The 23,557-nt window shown below is 39.3% G+C and overlaps 1 protein-coding gene across 1 annotated transcript in view; it reads right to left on the reverse strand.

The window, feature by feature from the left end:
* LOC116722855 (heat shock 70 kDa protein 12A-like) overlaps nt 1-7,563 on the reverse strand; it is a 9,699-nt gene extending 2,136 nt beyond the window's left edge. The window contains exons 1-5 of the mRNA XM_032567200.1: nt 7,403-7,563; nt 3,089-3,193; nt 2,741-2,999; nt 1,527-1,630; nt 4-575 (exon numbers count right to left, since the gene is read on the reverse strand). Coding sequence (XP_032423091.1) covers nt 4-575; nt 1,527-1,630; nt 2,741-2,999; nt 3,089-3,176 — 1,023 coding nt within the window. The 5' untranslated portion in view covers nt 3,177-3,193; nt 7,403-7,563. The remainder of the gene's footprint in view (nt 1-3; nt 576-1,526; nt 1,631-2,740; nt 3,000-3,088; nt 3,194-7,402) is intronic.
* Nucleotides 7,564-23,557: the final 15,994 nt, after the last annotated feature.

Consider the following 23,557-nt stretch of genomic DNA (forward strand, 5'->3'; position numbering starts at 1 on the left):
AGCTATGGCTCGAATCTCTGTGTCACCGAACTGCATGAGGGTCTGGATCTCACGGCGTGGCGCTGAACTTTCTGTTCCACTGACATCTAAGCGAAGCGTCCCACACTTCCTGACCCCGGGCTCGCTGATAAACCCTGCCCTCTCCTTCTCCGAGCAATAAACATGGATAACTATAACCTGCTGGGAAGGCTTGGCTGGCGTATAGCTGCGCTTCACCATCTCACCCAGTGCCACAGATTGGTCAGCAGCAATGAAAGTATCGAAGACGTCGGTGCACCAGCGGGTTCCGTCCTTTATCAGCAGTTTCTCTGGCGGGTGTTTGCCCTCCACGAATCGATTAAGGACACCTACCCCGTATGTTAGGGGTGAACGACGCACTTTAATGACACTGGGGTCCAGGCCAAACAGCACAGCACCTTTCAGGATGGTTAGACCAACGTCGTGCGGGATGATGATTCTGGAGCGGCCCTGAAGCATGTTCTGGACAGCCTGCTGCAGCAGGGCGGACTCAGCAAAACCTCCAACCAGGAATAGGAACTTAATGTCGCTAACTTCTGGCTTCTCAAAGAGTTCAGCTAGAGAAGGCAAAAAAAAAAAAATAAATGAGCGAGATTATCAAAAAACAAAGTAAACTCATTACTGTGATGATGTTGAGTTAATTGATTCAGTGGGGAAAATCCCATAGTAAAAGCAGGGTTAAAGTAAATGAATGGTGGCACAGTTAGGCTGCCTTCACACTGCAGCCTGAAGTGCTTTAGGAATTGTCCTAACTTCTCCCCCCTATACGGCGCCCCTGCCTGCTAATGTCAAAAACCCCCCACAATTTTGCAATTGCTGTGTTTCCATAAAATAAGAAATGAAATTAAAATCCCACGTGAATAAGCTTGTTCACGTGATGTCATTAGAGCCATGACATCACGTGTCATGGTTCGATGGATGTTTACGACGGATGTAAACACTTACACAAGATTATGTTCGTGATTCAGCTAGCACTCATCAACTATCAGCCATCAGAGGAGACATCGGCAACAAGCCCCTGATACCCGGGAGCGGATACGTGTAAAGCGTTCTGGGGAATTTGTAGTCGGCAGTTTTTACATGGATTTCTGATACATGGATCAGAAGTAATATCTGGTTGGTGAGCATGTGACTTGTGTGAAAACACAAGTTGGTTTTTTTCCCAAAATTCCTGTGTTTCCCTTATGCAAATTTATTTCTGTATTTTCAATTTGCACAATCCTGTGACTAATGGAAATGCAGCTAATGTTTACCTTGGCTGAGGAATCAACCAATGATCCCGGCACAGTGGTTTTAGGGCGTACGCTCTTGTTAGGTGGCACTTATCCGTCTTACTGTAAGAAAACTGGCCTACTGAACAAAAACTACTTAAGGGAATAATTTTGTTTCAAGAATTGCTTCACAATACGCAGAACAATTCTTACAAGAGCTGCTCTGTCTAGAAATAATAGAGTTCCTAGGCAGCAACATATGTTTTTTTAATGTTTGATTTCATAAGTGGAGCTTACTGAGATGTTGGATGATGTGGTCTATGGTCGGTTTGAAGAGGGTATTCATTGCATCTGGACTCATCCTCAGCATCCCTTGAGATGACCATTTAACAAAGTCCACACTAAGGAAGAGAAGAAAAATCTGCTTAATGCAAAGTCCACAGCATAGTTGAGTAAAAATAAATCTTCTTTCTTTTGTCTTCTGTCATAAACCATCCTGTTTCACTCAGGCAGAGCGCGGCAGATGTCACGGTCGGAAGATGGGGGAAGCGGGTCAACTGTCCCGTCAAACCACACAAAATAAAGCTTGTGTTTATTGAGATATAGAATAACTATAGTCATTATGGCTATAATAATAGTAAAGAGGCAGCAATTAAACTGGGAAACTATTTTAGTGAATATTTACAGTCAAGTACAAAGTTCTTCATAGACCCTCACAGTTTTCCATTTGAAATGACTTTCTTTCTACAAAGACGTTTGTTCTGACTGGAAATGAAAAAGGTACAGATATTAAATGATAATAAAACAATGTGAATGAATACTTTTTTTTAAAAAATGTACATTTTATTAAAAAGGCAAATGTTGAAAATTATTCTTTCAATTATCTCCTTTCCATCATGCTTAATCTTTAGATCCCACCACCAGAGTCATGTCAGGATGTGGGCCGGGCTTCTCCAACATGCTAATATTACATCCAGTCAGAAGAAACATGTTGCTAAAGTTAAAAGAGCACGTAATAAAGTAAAAGAGTACATCCAAGGGAATGGGTGGAGCTATTTAAACATATTTTTTTTACTCTTCAAGCTATTGCTTTCATGTCTTTTAGGAGGATGCAAAAGATATTTCTCATTTCCAAAATAGAAGTTGGCACTTGCCCCAAGACGTTTATAAATCTGCGAACAATATCTCTAAGTTGAATCACTTCAGGTAAACTATTGATGTTCTTGATGGCCACAGAATGTGTGGTTTCTCTACTGCTTGCAAACAGTTATTATCCAAACGTTGGTGATGTATAGCTGACCCTGCAGGTATAATTATACAAGTTATTCACTTGTGCCATTCTTTTCTGATGTTTGAGATCTATTGATGTCACATGTTGTGTGAGGTCTCCATTCTAGACAAATGTCTCGTTAAACACCCAACTTAATATAAAATTTATGGCCATAATGAATGCATGTAAATATCTGATCAGTGTCGTATATGATTCCTACAGCGTTTCAGTTCGCACTCACTTGCTTTTGCGCAGAGCGTGGTCGACGCTGTGACCCCGGAACTTCTTGTAGTAGTCGATGAAGGAGAAAGGCAGGTTGATGTTGAGAGGGTTGGTCCTCTCAGGAGCTGCCGCTCTCTTCCGAGACTCAAATGCAATCATCAGGTCCACCCAGGCGGCTGGCCTCTTAATTTTAAACTGGTCGATAAAATCCTGGCCAAAGATCTTATACAGCAACTTCTCAAATTCATAATCAACCCCGATAGAGCCATAAGGTCCACCTAAAGAAAAAGATGGGCTTACATGAGGAATCACACAACTATAAATGTGATGACTGGCTTTAAAAGTAGCTTCTTCCCACACAATTTACCCGAGGCCTTGTAGAGTTCTTTTAGATGTCCTTCTGGAAGACGGATTTGATGGACAGTCAGGTCCACTGTTCCTCCCCCACAGTCCATTACCACATAACGGTCACCTGCAAAGAGGACAAGCAGCAATTGTAAAGTAGCAGCAAACCAAAGGCATGCAACTTGGATGTTCTCTACCAACATCCTTCCTCAAAGGATTGCTCCAACACACAGGGACTGCTTTTGAATTCTTATTCAATTTGATAACATTCTTACTTAATCAGCTTCCAGCTTTCAGATGTGCTTTGAGAAAATAAGTTTTGTCATCAACCTTCTCTTGTTGGTAAATCCTGGAAAGATTTATTTATTTTTTTCCCTAAATTTGGGCTGTCTTCGCTCTTTTGCTCCGTAGTTTGTTGTATTTTCATCTTGAACAATCACTTGTTCATCCACGCTGTCATTTTTCAATGATAGCTTGAAAAGCATTTTCAAAATATTAGTGTAGAGGACAATCATAAAGATCCATCCATCTATCCATTTTCTTACACCTTTGTCCCTAGTGGGGTCAGGAGGTGCTGGTGTCTATCTCAAGCTAACGTCCCGGGCGAGAGACGGGAACCCCTGTCCAGGGGGTCACCCTGGACAGGTCGCCAGTCTGTCGCAGGGCAACACAGAGACAGACAAACAACCATCCACACACACACCTAGGGAGAATTTAGAGAGACCAATTTACCTGACAGTCATGTTTGTGGACAGTGGGAGGAAGCCGGAGAACCCGGAGAGAACCCACCATGCACAGGAAGAACATGCAAACTCCATGCAGAAAGACGCCGGGAATCAAACCCAGGACCTTCTTGCTGCAAGGCAACAGTGCTACCAACTGCGTTACTGTGCAGCCCAATCATAAAGATGTGTGTTGCAATCAGGTGGCACAAATTTCCTAGAAAACTAACTTCCACTACTGCTCAATATCAGGCAATGTTTGTTTGTGAATACACTAAATCCATTGTTGTGGCCTATCAAATTCAAGTTTCTCACCACAGGTTGGCATACTCACTTGCACTATTCTCCTGCAGCTTGCTGTTACACTAAAACATATTATTTGTTAGAGTATACTTTACTCCTACTGGTTTGTCCTTTCTTGCATTCCTCTGAATGCCAGACTGCAGTCGTCTTGCCAGGAGGATATTGATGAAGCACAGCCTTCATTCACATGATGAAACGGCATCTGTCAAATGTATTCATCCATCTAAAAAATGCTGGCAACCGCCCTTTATTTAGTCTCCATGGTAGTCAGCTGTTGTGCTGGCCAATTGATGTTTTTAGTTTTCATTATTCACCATAATTCACCAAATAATCATCAAGATATCTTGCATTAGACTTAGTTAGAACTACCCTTTCTCAATGGACGTTATCTTTAGGGCAGATATTTTCTGTTCAACATTTTTCAAGTCAAGCTTGTTTGTCCAATTCTTTACTATCCTCACCAAGCCCAAGCTCTTGTGAGGATTTTGGACCAAAAGCCTGGTACTTGGGTCTTTTTGCTCTTGGATGTTTGCTGTGAAAGCAAATGAATAATATTGTTCAATGTTTTCAAATCCTGTACCCGACGTGGAAACATCATGTCCGCCAGCAGCCAAACTTGCTCACTTTCTAGAAACTGCCAACCTACCATCTTCTGCTTTCGAGCATGTTTATTGTCTTATCCACATCCATGAGAATGTCAGCAATCAAAAATAGTCCATTTGTAAATGTCTAAAGATTGGAGAACACATGCCACAGCAACAACAACCTACCAGGTCTTTAGGGAAAAACAAACTGACCAGAAAAAACTGATACATATTTTTTTTTCTACCTCTGAAGAAGACTAAGAATTGTTTAAATTGAGTCTAAATCCAACATGGAGTTTAAAATTTTTATTATAAATTTTCAAATAACTAAGCTCTATCGTATCTCAATGGTCAATGTTCTCAATGAAGAATTCCTAGATAATCTAAGAATAGATTGCAATATAAAGCTTTTACTTATCAGGCTACGTAGTTCTATTGTTTTTCTGTTTAGATTATGTTTTTACTGATTTTTGTTGTTGTTGTTTGATCTCGCTATTTTAGTTAATTCCATTTGTTCATTTATTCTCATTGATTGCGTTTTGGACCCATTTCTTTAGATCAGTGTTTCTGTTGACTTTTATTTGCAGGAGTTTTTTTGTTGTTTTTTGTTTTAGTTGTCTCGGCTTTGTTTATCACCTCTCCCTCAGCCTGCTTTCTGCTCCCCTGCCCAGCTGCATGTCATTTCACCATTGTCCTCTGCCTCCACGTTCACTCAGCTGCTTTTCTTTCTCATCTGATTAGCACCGCCGGTTTCCTGTCATTTCCACTCATTCCTGTGTGTATTTAAGCCTTTCATTCTGCCTTACTCCTCAGGTCAGGTTTCTGGGCGTTTTCCATGTTCATGCTTGAGTTTTGTTTGGACAGTTCCATTCCATGTTCTTTGGCCACCTCTCAGTGTAAGAGTTTCTTTTTCATTCATTCATTCAAAATGCCTTGTCCTCCGGCTGACGTCTCTGTGCTTTAGTCCCCCAACACTGGTCCTGAAGATACACTGCTCTGCATGTTTTAGATGTCTCTGCTTTAACACACCTGACTCAGATGATCGCAGTTCAGCAAAAGTCTGTAAATCGGCCATCAGTTGAAATCAGGAGTATTGACGCAAGTAAACATCTAAAACACCAGGGTTTCCCCCAGTGTATTATAATCCTGGCGGGCCACCAGGCTTTACTTGTCCCCCCACCAGGCTAAGCACTGCTTATTTTTTCAAGTTATTTTACATTTTTTAAATATGTTTTAAGACCTTATATTGGATTCATCTTCCAATCTTTTAATAACACACAATTACCAAGTGATATTTTGAAATTTCCTCTCAAGTTTAAACATTTTTTAACTCAAAAACACGACGGGACGCTGGATGAATGACTGCCCTAGCGCCCAACCATCGGGCTTAGCAATTTTTCTGGGGGAAACCTTGAACATGTAGGGCAGAGTGCCTTGAGGACCAAAGTTGAAAAAGACGGCTCCACACCATTAAAGTTGACCCTACTCTTGTGAAACGGCTTCCAGCTACGATTACAGTGACACTTTTAACTTTAAACTTTTCTTTTTTTAATAAAAGCTTATATATTTGGTACAAAGAGTGAGTACATTTGTGCTTGGGTTGTTCCCATGAAAAACTTTAGGCAAATCGTATTTGGTGGAGGCAGTGTGTTCACCGGGTAACTTGTGAAAGCTGGTGACCAGCATGAGGAGACTGTGTACAGTTCTCACAAACACCACCGAGCTCAGTTTTTGCTAAATTTATACATTTGTTAAATTGACAATATGGCATGTTTATTCAAATTTCAATCGCACAATCCAATAAACAAACTGAACTTTACCTGGATGAAGACTGGATAAATCTGCTTTTAAGGAGCGTTTCCTTAGATTACGCTTGCTGTGCTTAGATGCTCCTGTATCGCTAAAAAGAAAGAATGCCTCCTTTATGTTGCTTTTAAATGCTAGAGTTTGTGTACTTTAAGCATTTCTAGTGATTTAGGTGTAATCAGTTTAATTAATGCATCTAAATTTTTGCTTCTTCTATGTACGGCAGGGGTCTCAAACTCCAGTCCTCAAGGGCCGAAGTCCTACAGTTTTTAGATGTGCCACAGGTACAAAATACTGGAATGAAATAACTTCATTACCTCCTCCTTGTGTAGATCAGTTCTCCAGAGCCTTAATGACCTAATTATTCTATTCAGGTGTGGTGCAGCAGAGGCACATCTAAAAGTTGCAGGACTGCGGCCCTCGAGGACTGGAGTTTGAGACCCCTGATGTACGGTAATAAATAATATGGTAGAGACTGGGAGGGGTGGGTGGTTTTGCACACATATTGGATATGAATCAGTTTAGAACCTGGTAAAGATTAAATAAATTGTAACTTTAAATCCAAGAATTTGTATTTTCTCAAGTGAATAATTATGCATATAAACTGAATTGGAGACCATTTTCACACTTTTAGCAAAGAAAGAAGAAATGAATAAGATCTCTCAAGGGGTAAATATGTGACTCTCTGTCTTCAATAGTGTAATCTCATCTGAGTCATACCACATGCTGCTCAGCTAAGACATAGAAAACACGCCAGAAAGAGGGCAAAAATATGAAAAAATGTAAACAAATAAGGCATTGAAATGGATGTTAGTTTCACAGAATAATCAACATGCCGTTCTGAATTGAATTGTGCAGCAGAAACTCAGTCAAGCACACTGACCCAGAAAGAAAAAGTTAAGAAGAAGAGAAAGACACTACCTTCTTCCAGCTCCGACCAAAGCTCCCCTATGACATTTTCCACCAAAAAGGTGCGGCTCTGCCGGTTGCGCCGTGCATGCTCCTTAGCTGGTTGTTAACAGAAAGAACATTTTGCAATGAGTGTCAGGAAGGCAGGAAGCTCTGCTGTGTGAGGAAGTGATGCGTACAGCGTAAAAAGAAAGCACCAAGCTCAGGTGAACACGTTATAGAATTTAATAATATACAAGATATATATCTACATATTACAAAATAAAGGGATTATTTTCTATTATATGATAGAACATGGATTATCATTTAACTCAGTATAAGCAAATTTGCTTTACAATATTACGCTGAGATCCCTTTCCTTTGTATTTAGATTTTATTTTAAGCATATAAATCTGTATTTTTGGTGATTATTCTACAGACAATAATGCAAAGGAAAAATATGCTGCTCATGTACATCCAGTTTCCTATATTAATCCGTTCAATGTGCATACATGCCCTGACTGATGTAAAGGGGTTGAGTTCAAACAATAAAAAAAGGACAAAAAAAAAATCTATTTAGGATTTAGTAAGTTACTAAAAACAAAAAAGAATTTCACTAGTAAAACAACCAGGATATTTAGTTTGTTCTCTAAATGAGAAGCAAAAGTGCATTGTCTATCAGAAACCTGAATATTTTGGTATCAATCCAATATCAGGTAAATGCAGGGCTAGTATCGATATCAGGTCCGACACTTTTTCTTGAAATGCCATTATTGTTGAATATTTTGGTGATTTGATTTCAGCTGGTTGATAATGATTATGATAAAAATTCAGGGCAAATAGTTTAGGCAAATAAAATGTTCAATGAACTAACAACAATACAACACAATGTAGAAGAAAAAGACTAGAATAATTCCCTTCTTACCTGCAAATTTAGAAAAGAAAAACAAAAGCATCCATGTCATTGCACCAGTATCGATCCAATACCAATAATCGCTGTGGTATTGATAACATTGACATTTAGACACCCAGCAGTCCTCAACATTAAGAAGATGCTGGTCATGTGCTACCAGCATCAGTTGGCCTTTGCATTAATACTTTGAGTTCTTTTTGTTATGTGATACTGTGCAATGCTTTTCTTGTTTTCACCATTTTAAGAAGTTTTTACAAATTTATAAAAACATCCAGACAAACTTCTTGTAAAATGTAACCTCTGATGTCTTTTTCACATTTTACTCACAGACATGTACAGCTGGTCCAAAATTCTTTTCATATTCATAATCCTGACTTATTTAGAGCTGAAGTAATATTTTAACATAACGGCCATGTTTCTTTAAACTGTAAGTAATATTAATGTTTGGGTGTAGCCCAACAGATTAGGGTGATGCTAAGGAACCTAGCCAATGTAAAAAATTTGGAACTCAAACATAAATAATCAAAACCATGCAAAACGCTGCTAAGCAATTATAAAAAGGGTTTGCATGCTGTGATGTTGGTAAAGGTGTTTTCCATTTATTCATGAAAAGTGTGTAAATCATTTTAAACAAAATGTAAATGAGAATATCAGGGGTTTTTTTTCAACACTAGCATCATCATCATCGCAGTGAAATCGAAGCTCCTTGCCCTTCAAACATGCTTTCGCTTTTTGCTTTAGTTGGTGTTTCAACGCTTTACAGATCAAACACTTTGTCAAAATAATCATCACAGAAGCCAGATTTTTAGTTTCAGTCTGTCTGAAGGTAGTTTGTAGCAGCAATCATTAGAAAATTGTGTTTTATTTAAACAAATGTGGAAAACTTGCAAACTTGCAGGGTGAATTTCCCCAGAACAAGAAATCACGAGTTGCTTCCATAAAACTCCCAAATAAATGTTAATAGTTTCACCAAAATTAAATTTCACGGACCGTGTTATGACATGAGGTGAGTTGAAACTTTTGTGAATTTATGGATTATTTCTTAATTTACAGGTTAATATGAGGTGACAGGATAGATCACATAATAAACAGGATGTTTCCTCACAACAGATCCTGACTAATAAACTATCAGTATTGTCTATATTCCACTTTGTAAAATATATTTTAATACCTTCTCCTGTAAATGTGAAATGCTCCAGAATGCAATACCTGCTATATAACATCTATTTTAATATTTTCAAGAATTTAGTTAAGATTTAGCATCAAATAAAGCTTGTTTAGCTGTAAATGCTTGAACATTTTTTTTTTTCAAAATTATAATAGTTTTTTTAATTTGTCTGAGGGAGAGTTAGCCTTGTCTTTTTTATATTTAGCATCTAAGTAATGTTTTAGAAATTTTTTTATTTTTGAACTTTTTAATAGCAAGCCCCAAACAGAGGCCGGGTCTGTGTACTAGTTAGCAGCTATAAGTCATATTTATAAAGTGATTGTTGCTTTCACACCTTGAGCAAGTGCTGCCAACGATAAAACATCAGACTAAATACTGACTGCAGAGGCGTGTAAAGATATTTTAGGGGCCAGGTGCTCAACAAACATGGGACCACCATTTGCATGTGAGATTATTTACAGTTACAGCTTGAACATCATTTATAAATAAAATCAGTAGCCATATTCTAACCGGGGTCGCACAAAATACACACAAACAAAAAAAAACACTTTCTTTGTCCAGAGGAAAAGGAGCGGTGTCTGTGAATGTGGCCTATGAAAAGTTCCTCAAAACAACTAGAATATCCGTCTTTCTGTCTTTCCGTCCATCCGTCCATCTGCCGATTAACAAAACTGAAGTTATCATCTTTTTAATCTAAAGAGCAACAATAGACTCAAACCGCAGCATCAGTTATTACAGCTGGAAAACAGAGATCAGGGCTGAAATCTTTGATGGACTCAGACCTGAACCTTCAGAGTCACATAAAGACAGTCACAAAGTCGGCCTTCTGTCACCTGGAGAACATCTCCAGGATTAAAGGACTAATGACTCAGCAAGATCTAGAGAAACTCATCCATGCGTTTATCTTTAGTCTCACTGATTACTGCAGCAGTGTCTTCACAGGTCTGACTAAAACATCAATCCAAAATAAAGCAACAAAGAAGAATTAAAATGTAACTGTTGTAGTTAGATGTGATAGATTTGAGGTCTTGCTTTAGTTTAGTTGACGTGTCTTAACCCTGATTTGTGAGACAAATCTAAAATCTTTTTAGATATGGCCCAAAGGTTTTTCTGCTCAGTCATCCCTCATCTGGATCATTTAGCAGAATAAAGACTCCGACTTTGAATGCGTAACGTCACAGTGAGCTAAGAGGATGATGTGTTTGTGTTTGAGCTGCTGCTGGTGTTCTGACTAAAACCAGGAAGATGGAGGACATCGCTCCTGTAAATTACTGACTGTAAATTACTGCTGTTAGCTTAAAAAAAAATCACTGAACGGCTTAAAGATCTGCTGCTGTTGTCATGGCAACCTTCCAGACCTGAGTCTGGTTCTGGGTCAGAACCAGAACCAGAACCAAACAGCATTCAGCTTCTATGCACCACAAATCTGGAACAAACTTCCAGAAAACCACAAAACAGCCGAAACACTGAGATCCTTTAAATCCAGACGAAAAGCCAGCAGCTCAGAGCTGCTTTTGAAACATAATAAATGAAACATTGATCAACATATTTGATATTTATTGATGATTTTGACAATAGCGCTGGTCAAAATGTAAAATTTGGTTTCTGAATTTTGAATTTAAAATTAAATTAAAACCAATTTTGATTCTGAATTTTAATTTCAGACTGTATATTTATGACTTCTTATTTTTGTGTTTTTAGCACTTTGAACTGCCTTGGAGCTGAAATATGCCATACAAATACATTAGATTTATTAATTATTTATAAACTTAATATTATTATTATTTTTTTACCCCCCCATGGGGTCTTTTTGTGGGCTCTAGTGTCCCTTATATGATAGTAGGCTGACAGGAAACAGGGAAGGAGAGGGGGGAAGACATGCGGCAAATATCGTCGGGTCCGGGAGTCGAACCCGCGACGGCCGCGTCGAGGACTCAAGGCCTCGGGTCGCGCTAACCGCTACGCCACCACGGCATGCCCTTAATATTATTTTATGTATTTATCTGACTTGCCTTCCAGAGTTGCAATTTAAAAAATTTTGTTTGCACATAAAAGAAAATTCTGATTCCGATCGATTGATTGATCGATCAATCCTTGGCTGCAGACGCTTGGTCCTGAAATGTGGAATATTGATGCATAAATGAATATTTTATTTATTCTAGTACCAAAAAAAAAAGAATCATTGAGAGCAAAATGAAAATCAACCAAGACATAAAACAGCAGAAATGTCAACAAACAAAATACACATTCATGTTTATTACAATTCAACTTTTATTTAGAAAGAAAGTCAGAATTTAATTTTGGATATTAGATTTAAAATAAGAGCTACATTTACTAAAAAACCCCAACAAATCCCATATTAATGGAAACTAAAGGACAATCATTATTTACTGCACCAGTTTCAGCAGCCTGGATGTAAAATGTGCATGTTAGCTGAAACCACTTCACAATTATTGCCTATACTTAAAATGTGCTAATGATTTTCAGACCTTTCTGGCTAATTCATCCAGCAGCTGGAAGGGCAGCTGTGCGCCCGCTGAGACGAGCCGTCAAAACGCCGTATTTTCCTCTTTTCTCATTTTTCCATCTGGCTCTCTTCTTCACATTTTAAACCTGCTGCCTGGTTCCTTCCTGTCGCTCCTCGCCGTCCAACGACGCCCCGTCTTACCGTTTGGTCATCGCAGCAGGAACTAATTTAAGGTTTCATTTTTTTTCTCCTCTGCGTTTCAATGAGACGACATTGAGACTATTTCAGCCTGGTGGTGAAATTCATTTGGATCTGAAGCTTTCTGGGATGCAGCCAGTCGTGATCACAGGCAGCTGGTACCGTTTTGTTTTGTGAGTATATTACAATTACTATCATAGCAATCGCTGAATATGATGCTACACACCACATAATTATGTTGTTTAATTTTAACTGGACGACAAAAGAAACGTAAACAAGTTTCCATTACCCTATGGAGGAGGATTATGGCCACTGGGGAAAAATAAAAAATCTGATTTCTGGATGCAATCTCAGAAAATCAGAAACGTTTCAATCGTTTTTCAACCATCAGGCAAATATAGTCTTAAAAGTCAAATCCACTGAATAAATTTGGGACAAGTTTTCAGTGTTGATAAAGGAAAGTTTTATAAACCTATAAACAAGGAAGAAACAGCTATGATTATTTTCATATTCTAACAACACGACTGACGTACAGCTAAGAATGTTTGGTCATAATTCTGAGATTAAAGTCAAAATTTTGAAGAAATAAGTTGGAATTCTAAGATTGAAGTAAAAATTCTGTGAATAGAAAGTCGTAATTCTGAGGTTAAAGAGAGAAATTTGAGAAAAATGCTGGAATTCTGAGAATAAAGAGTCGTAATTCTGAGATTACAGTTAGAATTCTGGGAATAATGACAGAATTTGGAGATTAAAATCAGAATTCTGAGGAAACAAAATCCGGAAATTGGGAAAAAAAAAGTTGGAATTCTGAAATTAAAATCAGAATTTTGAAGAAAATAAAGTAGAAATTCTGAGATTAAAGTGATAATTTCGAGAAAATGTTGGAATTCTGAGAAAAAAAAAGTCAGAATTCTGAGATTGAAATTTGAATTCTGAGGACAAAAGTTGGAATTTGGATTTCAAAATCAGAATTCTGAGAAAAAAAGTCAAAATTCTGAGAAAATGTTTGAATTTGAGGTTAAAATCAGATTAAAATCAGGCCCTAATCCTCTTCTGCATCGCCCAGAGTTCCAGTTTGAGATCATCAATGTCTCTACAGGTCGCAGGAAGCCCGGTGTGTCACCGACCACAGGTCCATTTCTAAGGTGTCGTTTGGACACGGTCTGAAGTGGACGACTGGAATCTCGACTCGGCCCGGTCGGATTCTCTTTCTGCTGTTTGAATGTGCAGCTGAGGGCAATTTCCTTACAATCACCCAGAGTTGTTTCCTTCATTAATCCTAATGGTGAGGATAGCTGCAGAACGGGCTCAGCGCAGGTGGACGCACTTATGGCACCAACCAGCACGGAGTATATACTGCAGAAAACCAAATATACACTCTGCAGACGCAATCAACCCCCCAACCCAAACAGCTGATGGTTCCCCACACCGTTCTCATCAGGAAAGAAAAAAAAAACACAAAACGTTTTGCCAGTTTCTCATGACTAAAAACCCCGTAAATGTTGGTGGGCAGCAGATTCTTAGAGGGAGGTGAAGACTTTTGGGTGGAGAGCGTGCAATTCCTCCATGTGGAGCTCTGGAAGCAATTATTCCTCCATCCAAAATGCCTCTGAAACAATTTCTCAGCTGCCATCAAACACACTCACGAGTTGTTCCAGCCAGCATATTGTACTGAGTCACCACATCGCTGCCCGAGAATCACATTAACCTCATTTGCTTTGCGTTTGCTCACACTAAGTAATTGAGCTAGAAAATAAACAGTTGGTTGACTCGGATAATAACTGGCAACATGCAACGCAGGACGGGTGGAGGCTGTTTGGGCGGAGTTGGACAGCGAATGGTAAACAAGGACATGATAAGCGTTTATTAGCAGCACCCCTCCTTGTTGCCATTGAAATGAGGCATTTGTAAACATGATGACTGCAGAACTGCGTGTTCTTTAAAACTACACGTATCGATGAAAGTGCATGAACCTCTCTGGTTTACAGCAGCTACAAACTGACGAGGATGTTTTTATTTACTGCTGAGAACTACATGCGCTCGACTTCCTGTTTGATTAATTTCTCAGTATTTTGTCATTATGTCCAAAAACTGTTTTATTGTGTTTTGATTTTTCCTTCTGTCTTTCTTTTTAACTCCATGCAGCATTCCCAGTCCAAACTGGGATCTCTCCCAACAGCAGAACCTCACGGCTCCAGAAAACCAAAGTCCACCTTTTCAAAAAGAAGAAAATGCCAATTTACTGCAAATTAAAATGTGACCATTTAGTTCAACGGTGCAGGTATTGATAACCTGCTGCAGGTATTGATAACCTGTTGCAGGTATTGATAACCTGTTGCAGGTATTGATAACCTGTTGCAGGTATTGATAACCTATGCTCAAGGATGAGTGGCTTTTCCTTCCAACTTCAAAATGTACTGAAACCGAAACAGTTATAGAGAACTAATCTGTCCGGTCTGGTGTGAAGATTAAGGATGAATTCACACCAACCCTGTTTAGTCCACTTTAATCCAAGTCCGGTTCATTTGCTTAGAAAGTCCAGTTTGCTTGAGTTAGTGTGAACGCGCAGTCAAACTCTGGTCCGCCTAAAAATCTAGGTCTCGGTTCAATTAAAGTGAATCTTAATGCCTATGTGAACATCAAGCGGACTGGAGACCACTTTCAGCGCATGGCATTCTGGGTAAATGCAAGCGAAACAAGCTAGAGCACAGGTGTCAAACTCCAGGGCCGGGGGCCAAATCTGGTCCACTGCAGCTGTTTATGTGGCCCTCTGGACTCCAACTTACTTTAATAAGTCCCTCAAGTTTTTCACTAATCTTGAAAATTTACACAAATCAACAAATCTCTACGTTTTTTTCTGATTTTACAGCAAATTTTCTCAAAATTGGTCAAAAACTTTGGATTTGAGTGACTGCTGCCTCAGCCTTGATGTCAAGTTATAGTCTGTAACTGATACAGTGATTAATAAAAAGTCGACATCAGACATTAGAGCAAATATCATAAAAAATCCTAACAAACATTTCTAAATTGGCACCATCAGATCTGTGATTTTGATTGCAAAAAACCCCCAAAACACTAAAACAATCACAAACTCCTGGAGGAACAGCTATTTATTGATATTTTAACAGTTTAATTGGTTTTGTCAATATATTCTGACACAACTGTCCCGTTAAGGACATTCAGATTTTTCATATGGTCCCAAATGAAAATGAGTTTGACGTCCCTGAATTAGAAAAATAAATACTTTGTGGTTTTTTTTACCAAAGACAAAAGATAAATCCTCCAACCGCTAAATTCTGACACCATTTTGTTTGCATTCTGCGAAGAAGGAAGTTGCGCTCTTGTCTTTTTCTGTGGTTTTTGTGTCATTTCCTCCAGTGGATCTTGGTGCAGCGCCCCCACAGGTGAGGAAGGGAACATGCTTTTGAAAGTCTGGATCATTTGACACAGTGCAGCTGAAAATGTGACAAATGTTGCAGCTTTGGTCCCCAATCGAATCGAGTCTCCTGGAGTATCAAACATCCTAATGACTACATTATGTTACTTCTTCTCTGGGCTGGTCAGATTTTTATCTCGTATCAAATGGGGCTCAAAGTTTGGTTTAAATTATGAAGAAGCACAAGTAAGAAGTCCGAATTAAAACTACGTACCTCAAGGACACCAAAGAAAATCCTCCAGATTGTTCCATAAAGTTAAGCTTAAAGTATGTTAAGTCCAAGATGAAAACACTGTAGGTGAATTCACTTAATCTGAACCATTTCCTTCTTTTTGCAGGAGAAATTCAAACTGTTGTTGTCATGTTTGCTCTATTAATTACACGTTTCAAAGCTTCCAACTTCACATTCAGGGTTGGAGGGGGCTGCTGATTGGTTCAGTTTATTGTTAAAGGATGTTTCAGACACTTCCAGCCTCTTGATTTAAATCATTATCTTTTTTACTGGTTATCTTTGAGGTTGGTTGAAAACCTGAGCAAGTTATCTCATATTTTGCATGTACTAAATCTTATGAAATGAAACTTGTTTAAAGGCTAAATTGGGACTTTTTTTGTGTTGCTGTTTTTAGAGACTCAAATTCATCTCTTTTTTTATCCACAAATAAACGAACCAACTTGTGCTGGAGTTAATTATACCATAATTTAGACGTTTTCTATTTTTTATGAACACATTCCAGTGTGTCCAGGTTAGCCTCCTTTAAAAAATATACATCAGCTGTAATGAAACCAAATCTGGTGGTCTGAAAGCACTTAACCCTCAAAGGCTCGCCTTGAAGTTTGATTCTCAGCCCAAACGGCCTCGCTCCGCGAAGGCAGGCGGTGGGCGAGCGGATTCAAACCCGTGTGTGTGTGTGTGTGCTGAATCACGGGCAGACATCTACTGCTGCAAACGTGTGATTCATCCTTGGAGAGGCAGTATTTTTAAAATACCCAATTATCCTGAGAAGCTGCAGGTCCGACCGTCGCTGCGATGCCCCCTCCTTCCCGATCCAATTCCCCCTGAAAAGGAGGCGATGCTGACACTCGGCAGGATGTAAGTCTCCAGCATCTCAAAGAGGGGAGTAAATCCAGTGCTTGGATGGGACATATGGAAGTGGTTTGAGGCCAGGAAGGTGTCAAGGCGGGTGCACGTCACTGCTGGATGCCGGGGATGAACCTCGGTAATAGCGGCCACCTCTACGCCCACTGATGTCAGGAGGGGGTTTATAAGGTAGGGAAGAGTGATCCGGGATCAGAATTACTTACTGTGTGTTAAATGAGATGTTACATGGGTCTGACACACACCATTACGCTCCTTTTACACCTCGCAGATGTAGAAGATAAAGGCATTTACGACAGACTGCGTGAATCTGTGTGTGAGTGAAGAAAAGAAGAGGTGGAAAAAGAAAGAAAGGAGGGAAAATCTGAGTGTTTTTGTTAGCGCGTCGTTTGTGGCCGTGTGGCACTCAGAGTTAAGATGAGGTCCAACAAATTCACTTTCACGAGTGGAGCGTTGCAGCTTTCCCCATGAAACTTCACGAGACATTTATTTGGGTTCAGAGGTAAAGGCACTGATGCGATGGTGTGTAGGGATAAAAAAAAAATGGATTAGATTAACCAAAGACATTTTCTTTAGAAAACGTGAAAATTTGTTTTCACGAGTTTGAAAAGTCAAAAATTTTGGCATTAATGTCTGAAATTTTGTGGAAGAAACAAGATTTTTGAGCCTCAAGTTTAAAATTTTGCAGGAAAAAAATCTTAGAAATGTTTAAAAGTTTCAAAAGTTGAAAAGCTTTGACTTTTGAAACTCAAAGTGTTTTTCTAGAAAATTTCTGAGATTAACCTCCAAACATCTGAGTTTTTGTTGCAAACTTTTGACTTTTCAAACCAGAGGTCAAAATTTCAATGCTTTTCCAGGTAAGTTTCCGACATTTGGAGCCCAGAAATCTCCTGTTTTTTTCCAGAAAATTTCTGAGATTAATCTCAAAATGTATGGGTTTTATGGCAGAAATGTATTCTTTCCTCCTTTTTCTCAATAATCGCCTGTATTGGCTGTTGAACACAGGGACAAAAAAGAAGAAAACAAAGGGAAAAATGTGGGAAAAAGGTTTAAAAAGAAAGAGCGAACACAAGTCTACATCCCAGAAAGAAACAAACCCTGAGAAAAAAACAAAACTAAGAGCCCACAACAACAAACATGTATGCAAATATTATAAATAACAGTTTTAACTGCGGTGCATGAGGCTGTATCTGACAAACACCTGAGTGTCAACACCTGTGTGTGTATGAGAGCGTTCTTGATCTAAAGAAAACTTGAGCTCTTTGATACAGAGATGATACAGAGTTCTGCTTTCTCTCTACAGACAGAACGGACCCAAACCGAGACGACACAAAAGGAAACGGCGTTCTGCCACAGCCTCTGTTCAGCCTGCCAATTCACTTCCTGAACAGAGATTCTCTTCCTCTCCGGATCATAACATCGCCCAAACAAGGCCACAGTTGAGCAGAGCTGTCTACAACCAAAACCCCGAGGCCCACAATTTGTTTTGGAGTTTCAGCGCTCTCGGCTCGCAGTGCATCAGGGCACCTGACTCGGCCGCGGCCCGTCCCCACGCGGCCCGTAAATCTTTGTAGTGTCCAGTAAAACATGCCAGACGTACCTTTGAAGCCGAGCCCACTGTAAACAGCAAATCCTGCAGCACCAATATTTTTTAAAATATGGCCAAGCATAAACACAGCGGGCCGGAGAAAGAAAGGAAAGAAGGCAAAGTAGCAGCAGAGGCAGCGTGTGCCCATGCAGGGGTGGCAGCTGGATTGTGTTAGAGCGTCAGAGCGCGTTATCGCCGCGACACAACACAAAGCAGGCGCACCAAGCATTCTCCCTGCTAACCACTGCCTTTACTTTAAAGACAGGCTTTGGCGTCTTAGCCCTGAACTGTGGGCCCTTGGAGACCAAACACAGGCTGACAGAGTGTCTGCAGACAGAGCGAGAGCGCAGCGTCCTGCTGGCTCTCACGTCTGGGCTTCGTCAGAGCATGAGGCCGCCACATGGACTGGAGAAACAAATATCGTTGAATAGACGTAGGTACATGCGCTAAGTGACTTCCTGGATGCTCTTAGGATAAAGGATGAGTAAAGTAAATGAGAGACTATGCATCATGGGCTTTAAATTATGATTAAAAGCAAAGATTGGAGAGAGGCACTAAAGCATAACGAGAGCATTCTGGACTATACTGAGTTTGTTTCCAGTAAGATACTTTCAGCGGCTGATCTGTCTCTTCTGTTAAATTACAACTGGGATGGACGTCAGGCCCGCAGGCCGGAAAATTTAGAACAGATCGAAAACATGGAGGAAAATGATTAGAACCTGTTTGTGTAGAGTCCCAGAAGTTTCTTGATTTTTTTACTTTGTGACAACAAACCATCCATCCTGTGTAGGAGTTTATAGTGAACCCTCTGTATTTACAAGGTTTGCAAATATTTGAAACAACCTCTAAAAACTGTAACTATAAATGCAGATTTTTATAATTCAAACAGCAAAGCATAACTTATGTGTGAATACACAGAGTGGAAATGTCTGACACAGATCTACTGGCTTCCTTATTTTTGGGAGTTCAGCCAATCAGGGCCAAGAAAAATAAACGCAGATCCTGGACTGGATGCTTTGCAATCACCAGCCGCATCGCGCCGAGGGGTTTCAGCTTACCACGGTGCATTTTCTTTCAAAAATTAAGATATTGTATAATTTGGAGTCACGTTCCTAAAAAGACAAAAATCCACAAACAGCTGAATCAGTGACTATCAGTGAATGGATCTCCAGAGAACATCAGACTAATAAACAGGTATAAATAGGTTGTTTAGGATTCTGTCTTTATGTTTCTGTTTTGAATCACAAAAATCTTCAACAACACAGGAAAAAAAGTCTCTAGATTTGTCTCTCGTTCTTTGATAGAAAATAGTTAGAGGTGTCTGGACAGTTGCTAAAGATTAAGACAAAGTTTATTAGTAGGTAAGAGTTTCTTTCTTCCTGACTACAAACACTGAGTATAATTTTTTGGTACTCCGCCCTCCTCTGGGTTTAAGGCAGTAACTCCTTCCCAACTTGAAGGTGGAAATCGACCCATTTAACTCTAAAAACCACGGCCTCCGACCTGCAGATCCAAATGGCCTCCTGTTTGAGCATTATGATTCACATTTCATTCCTACCAACAGTCTCTTCCACAGGTTGAAGTCACGGCTGCCTAATGGTTGGTTGCAACATTCACAATCAGTGATCACATGACTCCCAGTGATGGTGCTTCACCCCGACTTGAGTTTTTCCTCCGTGACACCAAATAACACGTTTCCTCACCTGTTTGGAGGTCGTTTACCTCCCCGGTCGGAACGGCACGGACAATAGAGAGCAGCACAATGGCTGCTGATTAAAAGTCTGGCCTGATTATTCCTGAGGCATAGTGATTGTGAATCTGAAAGGAATTGCGCTCCCACTCGCAATCACGGGCGAATGTGCCCATTACAGGTTGCAGAGTCCAATGGATTGCCCTGATCTGACGTGAGACAATGAGCAGAGAGCTGCTGAAGATACCAGGAACATAAAATTAACCCCATTTATCTTTTCTTATAAAGGGCATTTCTTACTTTAATTGCATGCATTCATCAAGACAGTGGGGCCAATTAAACTGTGCTTGAACAAAACATGCAACAAAGACAATGTAATCGAGCAGAAGTCAGTTTTTATAAAATTAAATATTCTGCAGAACTTTTTTTTTTTTCAAACATTTTAACAATGTGCAACTAACTGTAAAAATATAAATTCTGCACGTTAAAAACGAAAAGCTTAACAGAATATTTCCATTCTTGTAAAAAGTTTAAATAAATCCCTTTGTGCTGATCTTAGATATCAGATCATGGAGGGAAACGCTTCAGTCTGACTGTCATGTTGCTTTTGATCAGAGTTTTAAAAGCTGCTGCGTTTCCATAAACGTGAGCAAAACTTTGTCAATAATAAAAAAAAACACAATTTGACAATTGTAGTGTTTCCAGTAAGTAAGAAACTGAAATTAAAATCACACACAAATAAGTTTGTTCATGTGAGAAGTCATTAAAAAACATGATAATCTAACTACTTCCTGTCTTCTTCATGGTTTGCACCGGTGGCATCATCTGGTTGTGGATCATGTGACTCATGACGCAAAAAAAAGTTTCCATTGAAGTTTTACAAAATAAGCAAAAAAAAAAACAAACAAAACAAATACAGAACAACCCACCTTATCCTAGCAGTTAAACTTATATTAAAAAACAAGGCATTTTCAAAATTGGTGTGTTCCAATTAAGCAAATTTATATTCAAAATGTCAAATTATTCAAATGTTTTATCAACAGAAATGCAGCTACAGATGTGGGTCATAATTCTGCAGCAGCAGAAACCAGATGCAGTAAATCTGGATGCAAAAAATGGGTGAAAATTGTAATTATGAAAGAAGTTGGTCGCTGCAGCACAACCCAATCCTCTCGGTTCGACTCCACATCCAAACAGATTCTCTAGAGACGTTGCAGTCGTTGCTCCACTGAATGCCGCTGCTGTTAGTTGTGTTTTTGTTTCGTTAGCTTCCTTCATCTTGTTATGATTTTGTGGCAATACTGTTTGCTTTTATTGCCGATTAACTTTAAAATAGATCCATAAACGTCATCTTCCACGTTTGCATGTAACTTTGGGGACATAAACGTTTCATACAGAAGACTTCCAAAAGAAAGAAGAAAAAACAAACAGAATTGAGCCTCAACACCTGCTGTCTGAACATAACCTAAGATCATATCTTCTCACTGAAACAGGTTTTTCCAAATTTCCTGCATGCAGCCACATCATAACAATTCTCCAGACTGTCTGACATTCTACTTTTTGGTTTGCATTAATTTGAAATCCACAGTAGAAGTCCGTTGCTATGCAAATACAGAAATGAGTTTGACATAATCACCACTGCTGAGCATGTAAATGTGTTGTATAAGCGTCTGCTGCAGCTTACAGAAAATGCAGCATATTCATGAATTCACTTCATTACTGTTAGTAAAGCGACTCACAAACTGAAATGAGTCAGTTTGTCAAAAGGCCATTTAGATTTAATAACGTCATAAAAACGCAGGAAGAAAAATTCCTGTTTGTATCCAAGAGGTGACTACGTCCTCTTCATGTTTTCATTTTAATAAAGAGTGATGACTTTTTGGTTTTATAACAACACTCCACAATAGGGCAGGGATGTGTAGCAAAAATACTGATAATAAACCATAATGACCTTTTCCGACTTCACAGTCAAAGTAAAGCTCTCAGAGTCATGTTAGCACCAGCTGGTTAATGTGTAGCCTGACCTCTAATGGGTTTGCATATTGCTGCGGATAATTGCAAGCCTTGTTTAAGGTCTAAGATAAATTATTTTGACATTTCGTGACACCAACCTTCTCTTGCAAATGACTTCTTGACATTGTTCTGAAAAAACATCTGCAGATTTCTGAAAACCAGCCGGATCTCTCCATCCTGTAATCCCTTTACCTCAGAGACAGCGAGACAGTCGCCTGGTTGGTTCTAATGAAAAGTTGCACTTTTCTCTTTTTTTCCCCCACAGAAGAAGATAACATTAACAAAGTTTCTCAGGTAGTTGTCGGAGTGAGAGCTCTGCAGTGGATTATCTCTTCCTCGGTGCAGTATTTATCTTTGAAGCAAACCCATTGTGACACACTCATTCCCTCACTCAGCCACCTGTTTTTTTTTTTGCAAGGTGCAACACTCACACACACACACACCTGGCAGCAAACTTCTCCAACTTCAAAGCACACACTTGCGCGGCGGTGGAAGCGGCCTGCTTTCAGCTCAGCTGGGGGTATTGTAGCCGCGACGCGGCCGCATTAGGAGCGGGCCCAAGGGTTAATATCTGAGGCTGAATGAGGCAATCTGCAGCTTTTACATACTGCTGGGGAAAAGAGATTGACTTGGCATCATTTCATGGGTCACTACATCTGCAGAAATTAGATTGGGAGCAGCGAGGAATAGCAAGGTGTGTGGGGGGGTGTGTAAATGTTTTTAAATGTGAAAAGCCAGCATGGCAAGGGACAAAAAAAAAAAAAAACACACAGCAAGAAACTCAATCATCAGTTACAACAGAAGGACTTCAATTTTCTTTGGTAAAAATCCATCAAATTCACTCCACTCAGTCATCAAAAATAAATAAAAACACATGGAAAAAATGTTTTATGCATTTGTGAAGCTCACGAATACGCTGAGAAACTAAGAAGAGAGGAACGTTTTTTAAAAAGCAGAGCAAAAAACTAAGATTAATACGTTAACATTTTGTTTCATCAACATTTCTTTCCATTTTTTTTTATAAACATGTCACCAGTTTTAAAGTTAATCTGTCTTGACGATGCCTTCAGGTACAAGAACAGATTCGGGCGCCTGTTTCCCACGGCAGCGCAGGATTCCTCTGTAAGGGTTTAAACGGGAATAAAACTTCTGTCAGGAGGTTTCTGCAGATTTACCATCCATGAAGAAGCTTCTGACTCACTTATATGCTGTATTTTCCAGTGTTACATGAATTTTGTAACTTTTAGTTCTTGCCACAAAAATGTTGGAGTTTGCTCAGTTTAACTCCTCCCTGACCGCAGTCTTCTGTAGAAATAGAAGAAAAAAAACCCAGCAGCTGTCAGGTGGTTTCACATATTGGGGAAAATGTGACAAAACCAAAGCTGCACTGCAAAAACACAAAACCTGACCACATGTTTTGGTCTAGTTTCTAGTGCAAATATATTTAAACACTTGAATTTAGGCAAAATTAACTTACAGATAACTTTTCAGCAAGATATTAGAACTCATAATTCCTCAATACTGATGAAAATGTACTAGTTGCACTGGCAGCTAGTACATTTAAAATAAAACATTTTTTCCATCTTATAAGTAAAATAATCTGCCAATAGAACTAGTTT

Source organism: Xiphophorus hellerii, chromosome 7 (assembly GCF_003331165.1).
Source record: "Xiphophorus hellerii strain 12219 chromosome 7, Xiphophorus_hellerii-4.1, whole genome shotgun sequence".
Lineage (NCBI taxonomy): Eukaryota > Metazoa > Chordata > Actinopteri > Cyprinodontiformes > Poeciliidae > Xiphophorus > Xiphophorus hellerii.